We start from the raw sequence: 16,606 nt of genomic DNA, 5'->3' as shown, positions 1-16,606 counted from the left end.
AAGCATATGATAATATCAGTAGTTTCAGTGTTCTAGGAGTGACTATGTTAGTGTGTTGTGTCCAACACAGTGTGGCCTTGTGACACTTTATGGACTAATCCATTCATTAGGACATAAGCTTTCATGTCCAGTTTCCAGTGGAGTGCCAGGATACATTGGTTCTTCTTTACAGTACCATGGGTTGCGTATAGCAAATGTGCAATGTGAGAATGTACGTATGTGTACATATATGGGAGCCCATTTTATTCTGAGCTATCTGCTGAACGTATCAAAAATATTTGATTCCTGTCTCTTTCATTAAAAAGTCATTTATTTATTTATTTATTTATTTATTTATTTATTTTAAATGCAAGGCACATACATTCTTAGCACATCCCTTGTTGTTATGCATGAAAGTCCTGTATTTCTTGGCTCCATATGAATGTTAGCTTCACATAGCCTGTTTCACCTGTTGACATAATAACAATAACTGACTGGGGGTCTCTATTACACCTCCTCAAATATCACTAGTCAACAGCTGATCTTTTTTTAATCTATTGCAGAAGACAGCTTTATCCCTTTACTCCATTTAACTTCAGTAGCCCACTGCTTCAAGAACAAGTATATCAGTAGTCATGGAGGGTAATTTGATGTGGAAGCTCAAATTCCGAGTTCCTTTCTTGCGATTTGCCAGGAGTAGAAGAGTGTTCAGATGCATTTCCCTGTGAGAAGAACTGAGAGAATTAATCATCATTGCTGCTGCTTAAGCTTCTGCATGCCATCACCTTTCCTTTTTATTCTGTGGCAGAGGTGGAGAACCATCAGCCCATAGGCTGGATGTGGCCTGTAGAGCATTTGAATCTTTCAGGGGCTCCTTTAGTTCACATTTGGTGACTGCAGAGGAAGCCAAGGGGACTGAGCTAGAGAGACATAAGAGTGATTGCCCTCTCCTTCAGTGAGGCACAGAAAGCTATTTCAATGAAAGCTTCTAGAAGCACACTACACAGTTATAACATTATGATTCCACTTTTAACTGTCTGGAATCCTCCTGTGGAATCCTAGATCTGTAGCTTGATGAGGCACTAGAGCTCTCTGGTTGAGAATTCTAAACATCCCTTCCTAAACTGCAAATCCCAGGATTTCATAGGATGTTGCCATGGCAGTTGAAGTGGAATCTTAGCTATATAATTGTGATGTGTGAAATGGCCCCTGAAAGACTTCCTTACTGATGTTATTTGTTGTCGTGTTCCTTCAAGTGATTTCTGAGTTATAGCGACCCCAAGGCAACACTTTTCATGGAGGTTTCTTGGCAAGATTTGTTCAGAGGAGGTTTGCCATTGCCTTCCCCTGAGGCTGAGAACATGGGGTTTGCCCAAGGTGACTCACCAGGTTTAATGGCTGAGCGAGGAACTGAACCCTGGTCTCCACAGACATGCTCATGCTCAAACCACTACACCCCACTGGCTTCTTAATGATACTCCTATGTAATCCTTCCTGTGACAAACCAGCTAGAGACTTCCAAGTCCTACAAGAGTCCCCAACCTGTGTAAAGGTTGCATTCCTCCACTATGAGCTGTCATGAAGGGGAGGAATGGAGAAGAAAAAAGTCCAAAGAGATGGAGACATGGAGTGGGGGCAAGGGTGCAGAAAAAAGCCAAAATAGATACATGAGAGGCATGCAAAGAGTCAGTGCTGTAATCATTACAGCAAAGAGTTGTAATGCAGATTTAGAGTTATTTTCATACAAAGGTTTTGATAGGCAGGATGTTAGGGATCACAGAATGTTTGATGCCATTACATTTGCAAGGATCCCTTCCAGGCTTTGATTTGTGAAATTGTGACTTCAGAAAGCATCCAGGGGGAGGTACATGAAGTCTGAAGATCTGGTAGATAGCAAATCACAAAGGAGAAAACAGGTTATCATTGCCCACTCCTGGTGGCCCTCAATAGGGAGGATAAATACTGAGGATAAATAATCCTACCTGCATTTAAGAAGCAAGTGTATACAGTGTTCAGTTATCATATGGTGCCCAAGTACAGTACTACAGTATAGTCTAGATGTCTATTCAGTCTATAGGTATGAAAGCAAAGTGTTTAAAAGAACAACTCATCCTTCATCAGAAGGAGCCAATTAAGCAGAAAGATTAAAAATAAGCAGTTGTACAATATTGTTGTGCTGCTAATATTACTAACAAAACACTCAGATTATAAATGCATAGCATTATGGAACAAGCATTGTAAAACAAAATGCTGTATAAATCAATTTAACAACTGCTGCTTCCAGACCAGGCTTAAATTCAAGTGTTAGTCCTAATGAGAATATATCAATTAATTAATGGGCGATGAGCAAGTCAATTATGCAAGTCCTACTATCTCTAGTTGAGCATGGGGTACAATTGAATTTAGCCCTAGGTTTACCATGGAATTATCATGCCTGTTCCTGCAAACTTTCCAGTAGTGCAATATCCACATGGCATTATGAACAAATTGTAATTTTTCCATATTTTCTCAGTTCTTTTTCACCTTTTATCATATATCAGAAGGTCTGACTTGTGTGTGTGTGTGTGTGTGTGAAAGGGAAGGATTGAAGATAATACAATATCCACAAATATAATAATAATAATAATAATAATAATAATAAATTGATTTATTTATATTCCACTTTTTCCTCACGGGATCAAAGCGGATTACAAAAGAAAGGCATCAAATACAAAAAATATAGCCTCCCCACCAATTGTAGCACAACAAACATAATAAACAATAAAATAATTATACAAAAGCAGAAATAAATAGTAAAGAAAACAACAAACCTAATCCAAAGTACATGACACAGCATAATGCCTAATAAAAATACAAAGTACAAAATCCAAAATACATAATACATACAAATACATAACATGGTAATAATTAAGGCATAACATCTAGATATAAACACCCTTATATCTGTGATTATCTTTTGAAGAATGCATAATTTGAAAGATATACATCTGCACACATTTATAACTTTCGTGGCAAAACCATCTTATAGTTAACCTTTTAATTTAATCAACTTTTAATTCAGTGCTAAAATACTTAGGCCATACATAAACACATACATACATATACATATTATTCCGAGAGCGAGAGAATAGTATCATAACGTTGCTGAAAAAGTCCACACTTTAAAAATGAATTTTCCTATGTTAATATTTACAAACTTCACTGCCATTCTATTTTACATACATACATACATATGGAATATGTGTTTCCCCCACTAATTAAACACTTTCAAACCACACTTGCGATCCAAATCAAATCTTAAAAAACTATTTCAAAACTATTTCATGGGTAGTGATACTTAAATGATTGAGTACTTAGCACAAAATAAATTATTGAATTTTTTAAAAGATTGTTTGAATCTTGGGTGAATTGGGCCTTTACTTTCCTGAGCCCCAATGTGTTTGTCACATCCACTAGTGTGGCCAGCACATTGCAAGATGAATAGATGGGGAAAGTCCAATATCTCTAATAGTTTACTATAGCTCCACTTTTAGGTTACAGGGGTTTATTAATGATAGGAGTTACTCATCTGGAAGCATCCCTGATGATCCATTCTATTGTTAGCTATTCAGTTTAAGCAGGTATCTCCATTTAAGCTTGCAGTTTGAAATGTCCTCCTTATTTTCTTGTAGAAAATGTTAAGCATGTTTGTATCCTAGAATTTGCACATATGCTTGCAAGCATACACAGTCCAAAGTTGTCATGGACAAATGAATCTATCTATACAACCTAAAAAAGCTTGATATGTTTCTGGAAAAGAACCTGTGCTTTTCAAGAAGGTGATATAGTAGTAGTTAATGCAACTTTTGTTTTGTTTTGTTTTTACACCAACGTTGCTGGATTGAGTTGGTGGATCAGAAATTATCATTCTGAGAGAATTTCGGAGTCATGCACAACTCTGAAGTATTTTGTGATCCTTGTGTCTTTTAGTCTCAGGAATCTGTGAAGAGATTATGTTACCAGTGTCTGGAGAAAAGTAGAAGTTTTTGCAGAAGGCAAAGACCTTGATCTGATAAGTTATTTTACTTGGCTGAAGTCTGCATTATGAATACAACAAAATTCTGCTCCTTATGCCAGGAAAAAAACTTTTTGGAGGAAGATGGAGAGTATGGAGAAGGCGTTAATGTCTCTTTGTGAAAAAAATAAAGATTCTGACTTGGTTAAGGGAATCGTGTGTTCTGTGATCATACTCCAAATGTAATATTGGTTTAGGTAGCTGGAACTTTGTCTAAGACATATTTTGTATACCTCAAAAGCTACTAATTCATTCTCTTAAATTAGAATGGGACACAACATTGGTATCAACTGCACTCAGTTATGGAGAGATGACAGTGGTACCTTCAAGCATCTCTTACAGGGCTGCTCATGTCAGCTAATTTTGTCTTTCAACTACATAAAAAATACTTTGTTCCCCATAATGAAATAGTCTTTTGCTTTTAACTCTAAAAGTTGCGGTTTTGTTGTTGTTGTTTGCAGTGGATAATATTTCAAACTTTGTTCCTTTACATTCATTAATATATTTGTTTTCCAAATTTAAATTGTTAGAAGCTGAAAAATTAGTATTTGAGGGCAGCTATAGTAAGGATTAAGTAAACATCAAAGCTGTTGTTAGTTTTTCCATCTTTTGCTCTGTAGTCCTTTTTCTTTCTTGCACAGAGAATCTAAAGGTTTCAGTTCTATCAAGCTAAAGAATATTTTTCAACAAGGAATTCTAATATTTGTTCTCACCATTAAAATAAAATAAATGGCATTTTAAACAATTCTGATATATTCATTTTAATAGGCTCTCATCTTATTCTGTTATTTATCCTTTTAACTGAAGCATTTAGGGATATGAACATTTAATTTTTTTCATCTCTTTGGCTTCAAATTGTGCTCAGTTGTTTTCTAGAAGGGACAAAACAAGGAGAGGGATACAGTCAAGAAATATCTTGTTGAAATTTTATAATATAGAATGCTACACACACACAATCATCATGCATTACTATTACATTACCAAAAAATAAACAAATAAAGGCAGAGGGATAGTGTCATAGATTTAATTCAGCTACCAGACTTTAAGACATCGAAGGTCTGTAAATCATTAAATGTTACTGCTCTACTACTTGCAGTCAAAATAGACACATACTAGAAGCAGAGCCAAATGTTAACATATTTGACAAACCTGTGACTTAATTGCTTTTATAACATCAATCAAAGAGGCTCCACTTTGATTTCTTGGCTCAGCTTCTAAAGAACTGCTATAGTTAATAAAGTGAAAAATATCAAGTCTTCTGTTTTTATAGCACAGAACTGGTCAGAGCTTGTAAATAAACTATATTTTTTCCATCTTAGACATACTATTAGAACGAGGAAATCTCAAAACTGAAATCTTTTACCCTTGAAAAACAAAATCAATGCATTTTGGTAGAAATAGTAATGTCTTGCAATGTTCCATGTATTAATCTATTTTAATTTGATGTGCTTATTTAACAGACATTTTTAAAGATCTAGTTTATGCAAGAAAAAGTGTTATCAGGAGGCTTATGAGGTTTGTGCTTGACTGTTTGAGCACTTTTGTTGTTTTACAAAGAGAAAGTTTTCCTCCGTATAAGAACTTTAGAGTTAAATTTCAAATAGAAGAAATGTAATATGTGCATAGTTGTCTACTTACCCAGATTCTGTGTAGCAAAAAAACAGAGGGGTTGGGTGACTGGATACCATATGAAGGATCTTCATGTACTGGAGGTATTGCTGGGGCAAATTTACATGAGAGAAATCTTTTATGATACAGTGGAATACGAAACTACAACAAACCTTTGTCTTATAAACAAAATTGCCTTGTTTAGAAGATTGCATTGTTTTTTAAGAATTTGTCCAGTGGGTGAAATCATACAATCTGCTCTCTCTCATTTTGAGGAACCAAGATGGCTTCATAGAATCATAGAGTTGGAAGAGACCACAGTTCTGAAATATGTTCCCTCCATTATCTCTGTTCTACACATTGAGTCCCACTTATTCAGAATTCCAAAATCCAAAATACTCAAAATCCAAAACATTGTGTTTCATGCATGAAATTATTTAAAGTATTGTATAAAATTACCTTCAGGTTATATGTTTGAGGTGCATCAATAACATATATTAATATCATATTTAGGGTCTCATCACCAAGATATCTCATTAAGTATATGCAAATATTCCAAAATCCAAAACACTTCTGGTCCCAAACATTGATTTCTGTTGCTGGCAAATATTTCATCACTCTTATGAAGAGCTAGGAAAGTGGCTGCAAAAGGCAGAGAAGGGACAACCAAAATTATTAACAGATTATTATCATTTTTTAATCTAATAAAGTACTTGAACTCTTAGTAGGATTGGATAGTGGAAATCAATGAAATTCTGCTCAAAAGAAAGTTTCATTGACTTCAGTGGGGTTTACACCCATGAAACTGGGTTTAGCAATGCAGCCTTAATGGTGTTTGTTTGTTTTTTTTTACTTTTGAGAAAATGCATGTAGACATGCAACCTTAATGGTGTTTTATGTTTTATGGAATAATGAGTGGTATGGACAAACTGAATCAAGTTCTCTCTTTCATAGTAAAAGAACTTGGGTCTGCCTAATATAATTGACGGGATTATAACTGGGACAGACAAAGGAAAAATGAAATAATGGGTGCTGGTTTAGATGGGGTAATAAAAGAAATTCAAGGAAAACAGATCTAATCATGGCTGTCAGCCATGATAGTTAAACTACCTTCTGCTTTTCAGAGGCTGTGTGTTGAACACTTGTTGCTGTGGGACAAACAATAGGGAAAACTTTGCCTTCATACTTTGCTTTTGCGGTCCCAGATACATCTGACAAGTCACATTTCAAAACAGGACACAGAGCTAAATAGGCCCCTGCACCTCACTTTGCACCTCTATCTCAATTTCTCATTTTTTATTATTATTATTATTATTATTATTATTATTATTATTATTATTACAGTGGTGCCTCGGGATACGAAATGATCGCGTTACGAAATTTCCGGGATACGAAAAAGTCGGATTGGCAAAAACTGTTTCGGGTTACGAAATATTTTTCGGGTTACGAAATTCATTTCGGCGCGAAATTCAAATGCTGCTATAGGCTTTCCAGTGCTAACGGAGTATTTCGGGTTACGAAATTTTCGGGTTACGAAAGGAATGGCGGAACGAATTAATTTCGTATCCCGAGGCACCACTGTATTATTAAACTTTATTTCTAAAGCGCTGTAATTATACACATTTTAATCTATACTTTTGAAGGTTGGACTTCCCTGGGTCCTGTACTCTTTATTTTAGTTTTTCAATATTCAGGATGCTCCATCTATCATTTACAACACACACACCTCTGCATGCATGCATGCACAAACACACTAGGGCTAAGATGTTTTGTGTTATCAGCAGCAGGTTTGTGAATGCCAGCATTAACAATGGAATTGCCATCACCTTTATTTACTGCATTTACTTTTGCTCTAAGAAATATATATATATATTATATTACCCAGCCCCAATCATGTGTATTTTATATTCCTTAAATTCTAAATAAACCATGCCTGAGATGAAGCACACTATACTCTGCAAAAAGCACATACTAAAATAAATGTGTTAAACCTTTGGGTGCCATATGACTTTTTGTTGTTTTTACACACACAATAGTTGCTTGTGTGGCTATGTTTTACAAAATGGGAATTTGATTTTGTCTCTCTAGCAATTTGCTTTGCTGAGGTTCTTAGTGTATTGTATCGAGTCAGAGGTACCAGGTAAGATAAGAGAAAGAAATAATCCGGTCCCATTAGGATCTAATTCTTTCTCTTATTTTAATGGCCATTTCCCTTTAAATATTTTATGTAATGGAATAAATCAAATAAAGCAGGTTTTATTTTAGACTGAATTGTGCATGGCTATGATGGTCAGCAGCACTGAATGGATTTTTTTTTTTGCAAGTGACTGAATGCTTTTTTTTAAGACAAAGAAGAAATATCCAATTTTTTTCCTCTTTTTCCTTTTCTATCCTGGGGAGTGCACATGTGTACAAGGTTATACTGCCATCGAGAGGTGTCTAGTGATATTGTGGTTTGTGTTTTTGTTTGGGTTTTTTAAATCAGAGTTGTCACTGAAAATGTGCAGAAACAATTTTCCATTAAAAATATATTACCCCATGATATAGAATGGATAAGGCAACTTATTGCTCTCATGTTGTGTGGTCCTTGAGTCCTGAAACCATTCAGCTTTTAGATTCACTTCATGTTAAAATAAGAGCATCTGTTTTACTCTTTTTATTATTAAAAAGATAGGCTGAAATTTTAATTAGATTCCTTTGTACTTTTTGAGAAAGTGTTATATTGAATTTTTGCATATATAATGACATTTGTGGGAAGTCTTTAAATAGTATGCTTCTAAAGTAGCACGTGAATTTAAATTTCTTCAGACTGCATAATGTGTAACTCCTGTTAATTTGTACTTCAGTTTTTGTATAACATTATTGTGCCACCACACTTCACAAAGTGCCAAGTGGTCTGAGTGACAGAGCTTGGAAAAGCTACCTGCTGGACTACATCTCCCAGAATGCACGAATGAGCATGTCCACTAGCCACACTGGCTGGGAGATTATGGAAGTTTATCCTCCAAAAAGGGGTTTGTTTTTGTTTGTTTGTTTTTTTGAGGTATGATTTTTGAGATTAAGTTTACTGGTAAGATCTTTGCTTGCCTGAAGTTGGCTAATGAGCTCCATAAGCCTTATTCACTCATCGTTCCCCCTTCTGTCATTGCTTACTTCACTTGGAAACCGGCACATCTACAGAAGAGAGCGTCCTATTTGGAGATTTTCCATGTGAGCAAGAGCCCAGATATTTGGGAGTGTGTGCTCTCAGGGAGAACCTTCATGCAAACCTCACTTCTGTAGATGTCTCACTTTCCACATAAAGAAAGTGATACTTCAAGGAAGCAGAACTCAGGCTTTTTTGCTTATGTGATACCATGGCTGCATTATATAAAATCTTGAGACTTGTAGTTTGGTGAGGCACTGGAACTCTCAGGATGAGAACTGTAAATGCTGAAAATCCTAGAATCCCACAGGATGTTGCTATGGCTATTAAAGTGGAATCTGAATTTACAGGATCAGAAATGCCCAATGTCTTCCCTGTAAAGTAACATTTATTTAACCAGTTGTCTAGTTGTGATAGGCAGGAATTTAGTGAAGATGAATGCCTGAAATTCCATCCAGTCAAGTGATCACATCTTACAGGGGGATGACATATACTGGTTTTCATGATAGCCATGGAGTTAGTGGGGAGAAAAACCTTTCTCAGTGAGCATAACAGAAACACAGCAGGTTGGCCAGAGAGAGAGCAATTGCTTCATTCGTTCTCTATCAAGTCTGCTTAATAGATGGTAGGTGTATATGTGTTGCTTGTATTTCCTTGCTGGCTGCAGAAGGAAAAGGTTTTCCTTTCTTTCCCAGCCAGCTTGTAAACTCAGGCTACTGGTGTCTTAGCAGGCTAGTAAAAAATGTTTTCAGGTTAATAATATTTCTGGGCTTATTTGCAAGGCTGTTCCTGACCATTGTTCAGGAGTGGCTCTCAATCTAGCATCAGTCTAGCATATCTAAGTGTATTTTATTGTTTATTTCTCTACTTAAATATGCAAATATTAAGTGAGATTCTGCATTGTTAGATACAGCTATGATGAGAGAGCTCTGTTGTTGTAGCTACTTCTGTCAATGCCAGTCTCCAAAAATCTACTTCTTAAGCCAGGAGGTGCCGAACTGATGGGATTTTGAGGCACCGTTTGTTTGGGATGCTGAGACACAGTGACTGCAGCACTCTCCCAGTTACTGGGAGTGTTGAGTCAAGCATCTGGAGAGACAGTTGGGGTTGTGTTGTTGTGTTGCAGCTGCTTGTCTCAATATGCCAGGAGAGCACTCCAGTCATAATTTCACAATGCCCAGATATACTGTACTTTGGAAACCCTTCAGTTTCAGCACTGCCTGGCTTCAGAGATAAGATTTTTGCAGGTCATGCCCAGTCATTAATGACTGTAAATGGGAATCCCAGAAGTCATGAAATCACAAATCCAGTTTACAAAGAAGCTTAGGAAATGCTTGGTGGTAGTAAGCTAATTTCACTGGTCATATTTTAAAATGATAGAAGATTTAAAATGGTATCATTTTAAAAATGATAAAGTTTTAATGCTGCTGACAGTCTTCTTTAAAAAATATTTTAAGGCTTCAGGAAAAATATTGTTAGGGAGAAAATTTCTGCCTTAATTATTTCAGTATATGGATGATACCCACAGTTGCATTTCATTAAAATAAATAGAAGGAGATGGGTCATTGCATACCACTTTCAGAAAATGCTGGACAAAGACAGCCCAGAGTAGCTATTATTGTTATTATTTGGCCATAGATCAGAAACTAATGACTTGGCCTATAATAACTCTGAATAATACCATTGATTTCAAAGGGTTTTATAATAGGAACAGTCATCTTTGCTTTAGTTAACATAATTCACCTGCATCAGGGTCCGTCCCTCCATGTGTCTTGAGGAAAATGTTCTGAGGCCCCATGTGCTATGGTGATTGTATACAAAATAGCTAAAACATATTTTAATTCCACATTTCCATTTTTAATCCACAGTTGTCTCCCAATGTTGACATACCCAACAGTTGCCTTGGGAATATTAATGCAGTTAAAATCAGTTGGAGACTCTAAATGTCCTTGGATGGTATACAAAGGTTTCACTATAGGATGAATCCAGTTGGCATCTCTCTGTCTCATAAGCTGCCCTTCAGCAGGACAGGCAGGAGACACTACAACCTCTCACCTGCAGCCTCCCCTCCCCTTGTCAAAATGTACTTGGGAGGGTTGGAAGACCTAGAGGAGCAGAACATGGGGAAAGGGAAAGGCTGCCAAAGGGAGAAGGGAAAAGGTAGATTCTGTTGAAAATAACCCCTTAGTTATGTTTAATTTTATTCTACTGATTTCCTTCCTCTGTAACCAAGAGCGGACCGAGCTAGATTAATAACCTGCTGTTTCTTGGGGGCATTTTAAAAATTGTTTTCACATTTTCCCTAGGCTCACTCTGATAGGGCACAGATATCATTACTGCATGGGGATGAATTACAACTTACCCCAACCCACAAATTCCTGTGGCAGCCATTTGGTCCAGGAGCAAAGTTTGGGAATGCCCATGCTGGCTAGAGGATTCTGGAAATTAATCCAAAGATTACAATTTCTAATTCTGGTTGGGTTTTTTTTTTTAAAAAATCACATAAGGTTTGCAGAGAGGCAGGCAACTTTCCTCCTTTAGTACTAAATACAGTTAGCTTCCAGCACTTGGTAGCCAGCTCCAATGTAGGATACACTAGCCCTCTGCCAAATGCTTGGGTTATTTTGAGAGGAGAAGGGAGTTAATGAATGAGGCGCAATCCTATATTATATTTTTTGCTAGGACTATTGATTTCTATCCTGAGCTTTCAAAGCCTTTCCTAGTAACCATACATAGGATTAATTTTATTAGTGATGCAAAAATGTTGTTGGTTTAAGAGTGTTGGCAGTGCTACTTTAGGTAAGTGGCCAGATCATTACCCAAACTTTTTTGTATGTGTGTTTTTTAAAGAAAGTTGAGTTGAGTTAGAGCTCTTCGTTTCCTGATTGTGTTCTTGCATTGCTGTTGGGAGAAAATGGAATAAAATAGAACTGCCTTGTGTGTAGAGAAGTCAGGCTCAAATTAGATTAGAAATGTCTGAGTAAAATGCTATTTGGGAATATACATATTTTCAGTTCAGTAAGTTTTTTAAAAGTGTAGGAAATTAGTTATTGTAAATACATATGTTCCACAGCACTTTTTGTCCAGGTGCCAAAATGGGAGGCAGGATAAAGAACTTTGGCAAGACTTATTTATTTAGTAGAATATTGTAGCTGCTGTCCAATTTCAGTTCTGTTTATTTAATAATTAAGTTTTTAAAATGTTTATAACTTAATTTTGCTTTATTTCTGGCTTCTCAGTATAGTTTCCTTTTACCAAAGATTTTTTTAAACCAAAATTGTTTGCTGATAAAGCTGTAGTAGCACCTGTTTTTCTTAGGACTCCTTAGTTCATAATGTCAAAAGATCTGGTCACTAGCAGACCATAAACCAATTACATATAAAATACTTAAGTGCCAACAGTTGAACTTTCACTGGGCATTCTCCATCCATTCCCATAAACGAACAACAGAATTAACAGCATCATTAAAATATATACAACAGTATTGCTTGGGAAATTGTTCTTTCCTCTATACTGGGGCTGGGAAATCTTGGGCCTGTTAAATGTTTTGGATGACAATTTTCACAGTGCCTTGCCAATGACATACTGGGTGCACATTCTGAGAGCTAAAGGTTCCTCACCATTGTGCTTTACTGCCATGATTGCATACTCACAATGTTTGTGTGTGTGTTTGTTTGTCTGTCTCCCCCAGGCTGGAGGATCTCAAGTGATTTTCACAAACCCACTAGAAATTGTCAAGATTCGCTTGCAAGTTGCTGGAGAGATCACAACTGGCCCACGCGTTAGCGCCCTTACTGTGCTGCGAGACCTCGGATTTTTTGGCCTGTACAAGGTAACATATTTTGGTTATATGTTTTCATTGGAGCTGTACATGAGAGAGATAACTAATATATGTCACAGGAAAAAGAGGGAGGGGAATCTTAATATCTTAAAATTCTGTTAAAAGAATGCAAGTCCTTTTAGCAAGAATTGCAAGTGCTGGGGTTGTTTCTTTGAAAAAAATGATGCTGTTAACCACTCTTGAGTCAACCTCATCTCATGGTGGCCCTGTGGATGAGATATCTTCAAGACCCTCTATCCTCCACTGTTCTGCTCAGGTCTTGTAGATTCAGACCTATGATCTCCCTGTCATGCGGTCTTCCTTTCATTCTTTCCCAGCATTATTGTCTTTTTTTAATTAATCTTGCATTCTTGTGATGTGGCCAAAGTACAACAGCCCCAGTTTGATATCTTGGTTCCAGGGAAAGTTCAGGTTTGATCTGTTCAAGTGACCATTTGTTTGTCTTTTCAGCTGTCCACTGCATTCTCAGCACTCTTCACCATCACCACATCTCAAATGAGTTGATTTTTCTTCCTTTTGGCTTTTTCACTGTTTAGCTCTCACATTTGTACATGGTGATGAGGATTATCCTTACTCCTTAGGATATTGTCTAGTTCTTTCACCTTCCTATTTCTAGTACTGTATTCTTATTTCTTGACTGCACTCTCTGTTCTGATCAGTGTTTGATCCAAGGTATAGGGATTTTTTAAACTACATCAACTTCTACATTATCTTGTTTGTACTGTATTTATGTAGGTTCTCCATAGTCATTATGTTTGTTTTCTTTATGTTCAGTAGTAAGCCTGCCTTTGCACTTTCTTTCTTCACTTTCCTTAGTAATTGTTCCAAGCCTATGATATTTTCCACTAGTATTAAGTTGTCATTTGCGTATCTTAGATTGATGTTGCTCCTTCCTCCTATCTTCGCTCCTCCTTCTTCTGAGTCTAAACCTGCTCTTAATGGTATTTACTGCATATGAGATGAACAAATAGAGTGATAGAAGGCATTCTTGCCTCATCCCTTTGCCATATGCAAATAAAATAAAACCTAACTATATCCTAATTCTAGAACTACCTAAGGGCCCATCAGTACTTGAACAGACTGTAGGTATCATCAGTCTCCCTTTGCTAGACCTGCTTGTACACCCTCATCCATGGATTTAAATCAGTGTTATAGCTCAGTTCCAAAAACTTTTATTAAAAAATAAGTAATCTGCTATGTCTCTTGTCTCTCTACATGTTCCATCTGTCACAGAGAAATGTCATTCTTGTCAGAGATTTTACTATCTTCTCCTTCATTCAAGTCCTCTGATGTCAGAGTTCTTCTGATTGCTACCAGCTAAATTGCTGTGATGTCTCAGAACCTTTGTCCAGTCTGACTGAGCCAGGCAGCTATGCACCTTGGATGAAATGAAGAAGCTTCATTTTCAGAAGGACCTGACATTTTATTTGATCCTTGGAAATGCACATTTCCCCACACTGCCTTTGCAAGGGAAGCTGTTCCAAGGCCAGTCAGAATAGAAAAACAGAAGCAAGACTATGGGTTGAGTGCTTTCATCCTTCTCCTGCTTTTCTACTCCCAATTTTACCTCTTCTATAGCAGCTGTTCAAGCAAAACAAAGGACTATAGAAACATAGATGTATGTGTGTAATGCTTCCGGTGCTCCACATATTGATTGCAAATATGGAAACATATTGCAATAACCAGATTATAATAATGGAATATAATAATAATGTCTTTCACAGCAGCAGCAGCAATAACAACATATCTCTTCTTGGTGATTGAAGCAGAATATAAATCTAGAATATAAAGCTCTAGGGCTAAGTCAGTAGTGCAGAATACATTGTTTTTATAGTGGACATGGAGATGCTCTCTTACATTTTACTTCTGTCAGTGATGGTGGTAACTACTCTGCCAAATCAAGAGTTAGTTCTACTCATAGTGGATGTTTTTATGGGGCTGTTCTCCTTCCATTAGTGGTAAGTGAGCCTATGTGGTCAAGGGAAACATTCACTCATTTGACAAAATAGCTATAACTACTGCTAATAAATTCTTTTGTGGCTTGCCATGTAAACACATCTGAGTGGAGTTAACGTTGGTTGCATACCAGCTTTGCTATGTCTGCTGTCTTGAAACGATTGTATATATGTGTGCAGTAAATTTTTGGAAGTCTTTAAAGAGGAGAGTTGACGAAGAAGGGATTAAAAAATGAAGTGACTCCGTGTCTATATTGCTTCACCATTTTTATTAACTCAAGTCTATATTCCTCTGTTCCTATCACAATTTGAGAAAATCATCTTGAGTGAGTTGAATATGTTAGGGTTCCCCCCCTTTCTTTTTTCTTTTTGACCTAGCAAGCATAATTTGCGTCGCTGAATGGGAATCTGGAAGCTCATATCATATGGAGAGGCTCCCTGTAACTTGTGTTACACTGCTGCTGGGGGGCAAGTATTTACAAGTGAAGGGGGGGGGGAATATGTTAAACACTTCTCTGCATTCCTGAGACTATGCAGCCTTTCAAGGTGAATGTTGAAGTAAGAACATTAAATTCTAAAGCCTTGGTGGTGGTTGTTTTCAACATAAAACCATAACTTTGAAGCTATGCCAACTTTAAAACATGAATTAAAAGTAAACTAATTATATCTTCCTATGATGGACTGTATATGAAATCCGTTTGTGCTTATGTTGTGTTTTAGATACTGTTGTTGTGCATAGGATTCCAGAGTCATTGTGAAGTGTATGAACATTATTAGCTACAGGTATTCTGATATAAGACAGATGTTTAATTCAAAAAGTAAAACTTGATACCCAAGCTAGCTTTGCTCTGAGCTTGACATCGTTTAATCACAAATGTAATATCTGTTGTATATTTTGTATTTCTTAAAATTCTTTTTCAAAAAAGCAGCTGCAAGGAGGAGAATGACCCAGTTTGGATCTGGACTGCACCATGGAGAGAGGATAAAAACCTTTGTCTCTGTGCCATTGGCCCAACCTAAATTGATTATTCTTTAAAACTTCAGATGAGAAAGCTGATTGAATTGACCCCACACCTGTCATGCTGAGTTAGGAAGGGCAGAGGTGTGTGAAGGGGTGGGGAACCTTACAGCAGTCAAGTGAGAGAGTGGCTTACCTAAATATGGGTAGGGTTTGTAGCATTCCCATTTTTTAGAGGTGAAAATGGATGTACCCAATGGCATATAAGCAATTGACATTTGTTTTTAATGGGTAGTACCATATGTGAAGAGGTGTGCAACTTTTGGCCCTCTTGATGTTGTTGGATTACAACTCCAGTCAGCACTATTCTGGTAGCCAATGGTGAGAGATAATGGGAGTTGTGTAATCCAACATCTGGAGAGCCACAAACTCCACATTCTTGGTATAGGGCAAGGATATAGAGCTTGTGTAGCTGCATGAATCTTTGATGACGTGGATGATTTGTTTAGTCCTTGAATAGGATTATCAGAGTAAATAGGAGGGCAGTGCTGGATTTATATTCAAAAAGATCATGGAAAATTGGGGATGTGCTCCATTGATTGTCCATTGCCACTGGCTGTCTCTGTTGGCTGAAGAGGTTAATGTGACTTGCTACTTTGTATGTCCGGCCTATCAAGTTGCTGCTGTGAAAATATGGAAACCATAACCAAAGGTACCAGATTTACAAAGCGGGGTATAAATACTTGATTGAATGATCATTATTCAGCAGAACAAAAAGCTGCTTATTCTCGGCATTTTTATGCGCCTTCATTATATTTTTGTTACAAAATATATTTATACGAAAGGAGATTAAATTAGTTATTTGCAAGTCACTTTCGAATAAACATCTTTAGAGTGTGCTATAATTCTTTTTATTCATTTATATCTAATTATGTGCTATACCACCTCTATCCACTGGCCTTAAAAATGTCACACCGTTACAGTTTGAATTGCTAAGAATAAAACAGAATTATAGAGACGTAAAACATGATTTCCTAAAGCTAGCATTATTGTGTATTTTAAAAAG

The 16,606-nt window shown here is 36.7% G+C and overlaps 1 protein-coding gene across 3 annotated transcripts in view; it reads left to right on the top strand.

Annotated features, from left to right (window-relative positions):
- SLC25A13 (solute carrier family 25 member 13) overlaps window positions 1–16,606 on the top strand; it is a 140,839-nt gene that overhangs the window by 107,783 nt on the left and 16,450 nt on the right. For all 3 annotated transcript variants that reach the window (XM_042472754.1, XM_042472753.1, XM_042472755.1), the window contains one exon: window positions 12,478–12,618. In XM_042472754.1, coding sequence (XP_042328688.1) covers window positions 12,478–12,618 — 141 coding nt within the window. The remainder of the gene's footprint in view (window positions 1–12,477; window positions 12,619–16,606) is intronic.

Source organism: Sceloporus undulatus, chromosome 6 (genome assembly GCF_019175285.1).
Source record: "Sceloporus undulatus isolate JIND9_A2432 ecotype Alabama chromosome 6, SceUnd_v1.1, whole genome shotgun sequence".
In the NCBI taxonomy this organism is placed as follows: Eukaryota; Metazoa; Chordata; class Lepidosauria; order Squamata; family Phrynosomatidae; genus Sceloporus; species Sceloporus undulatus.
Note: the sequence above shows the minus strand (reverse complement) of the source record. Positions and strands in the feature narration are given on the sequence as shown.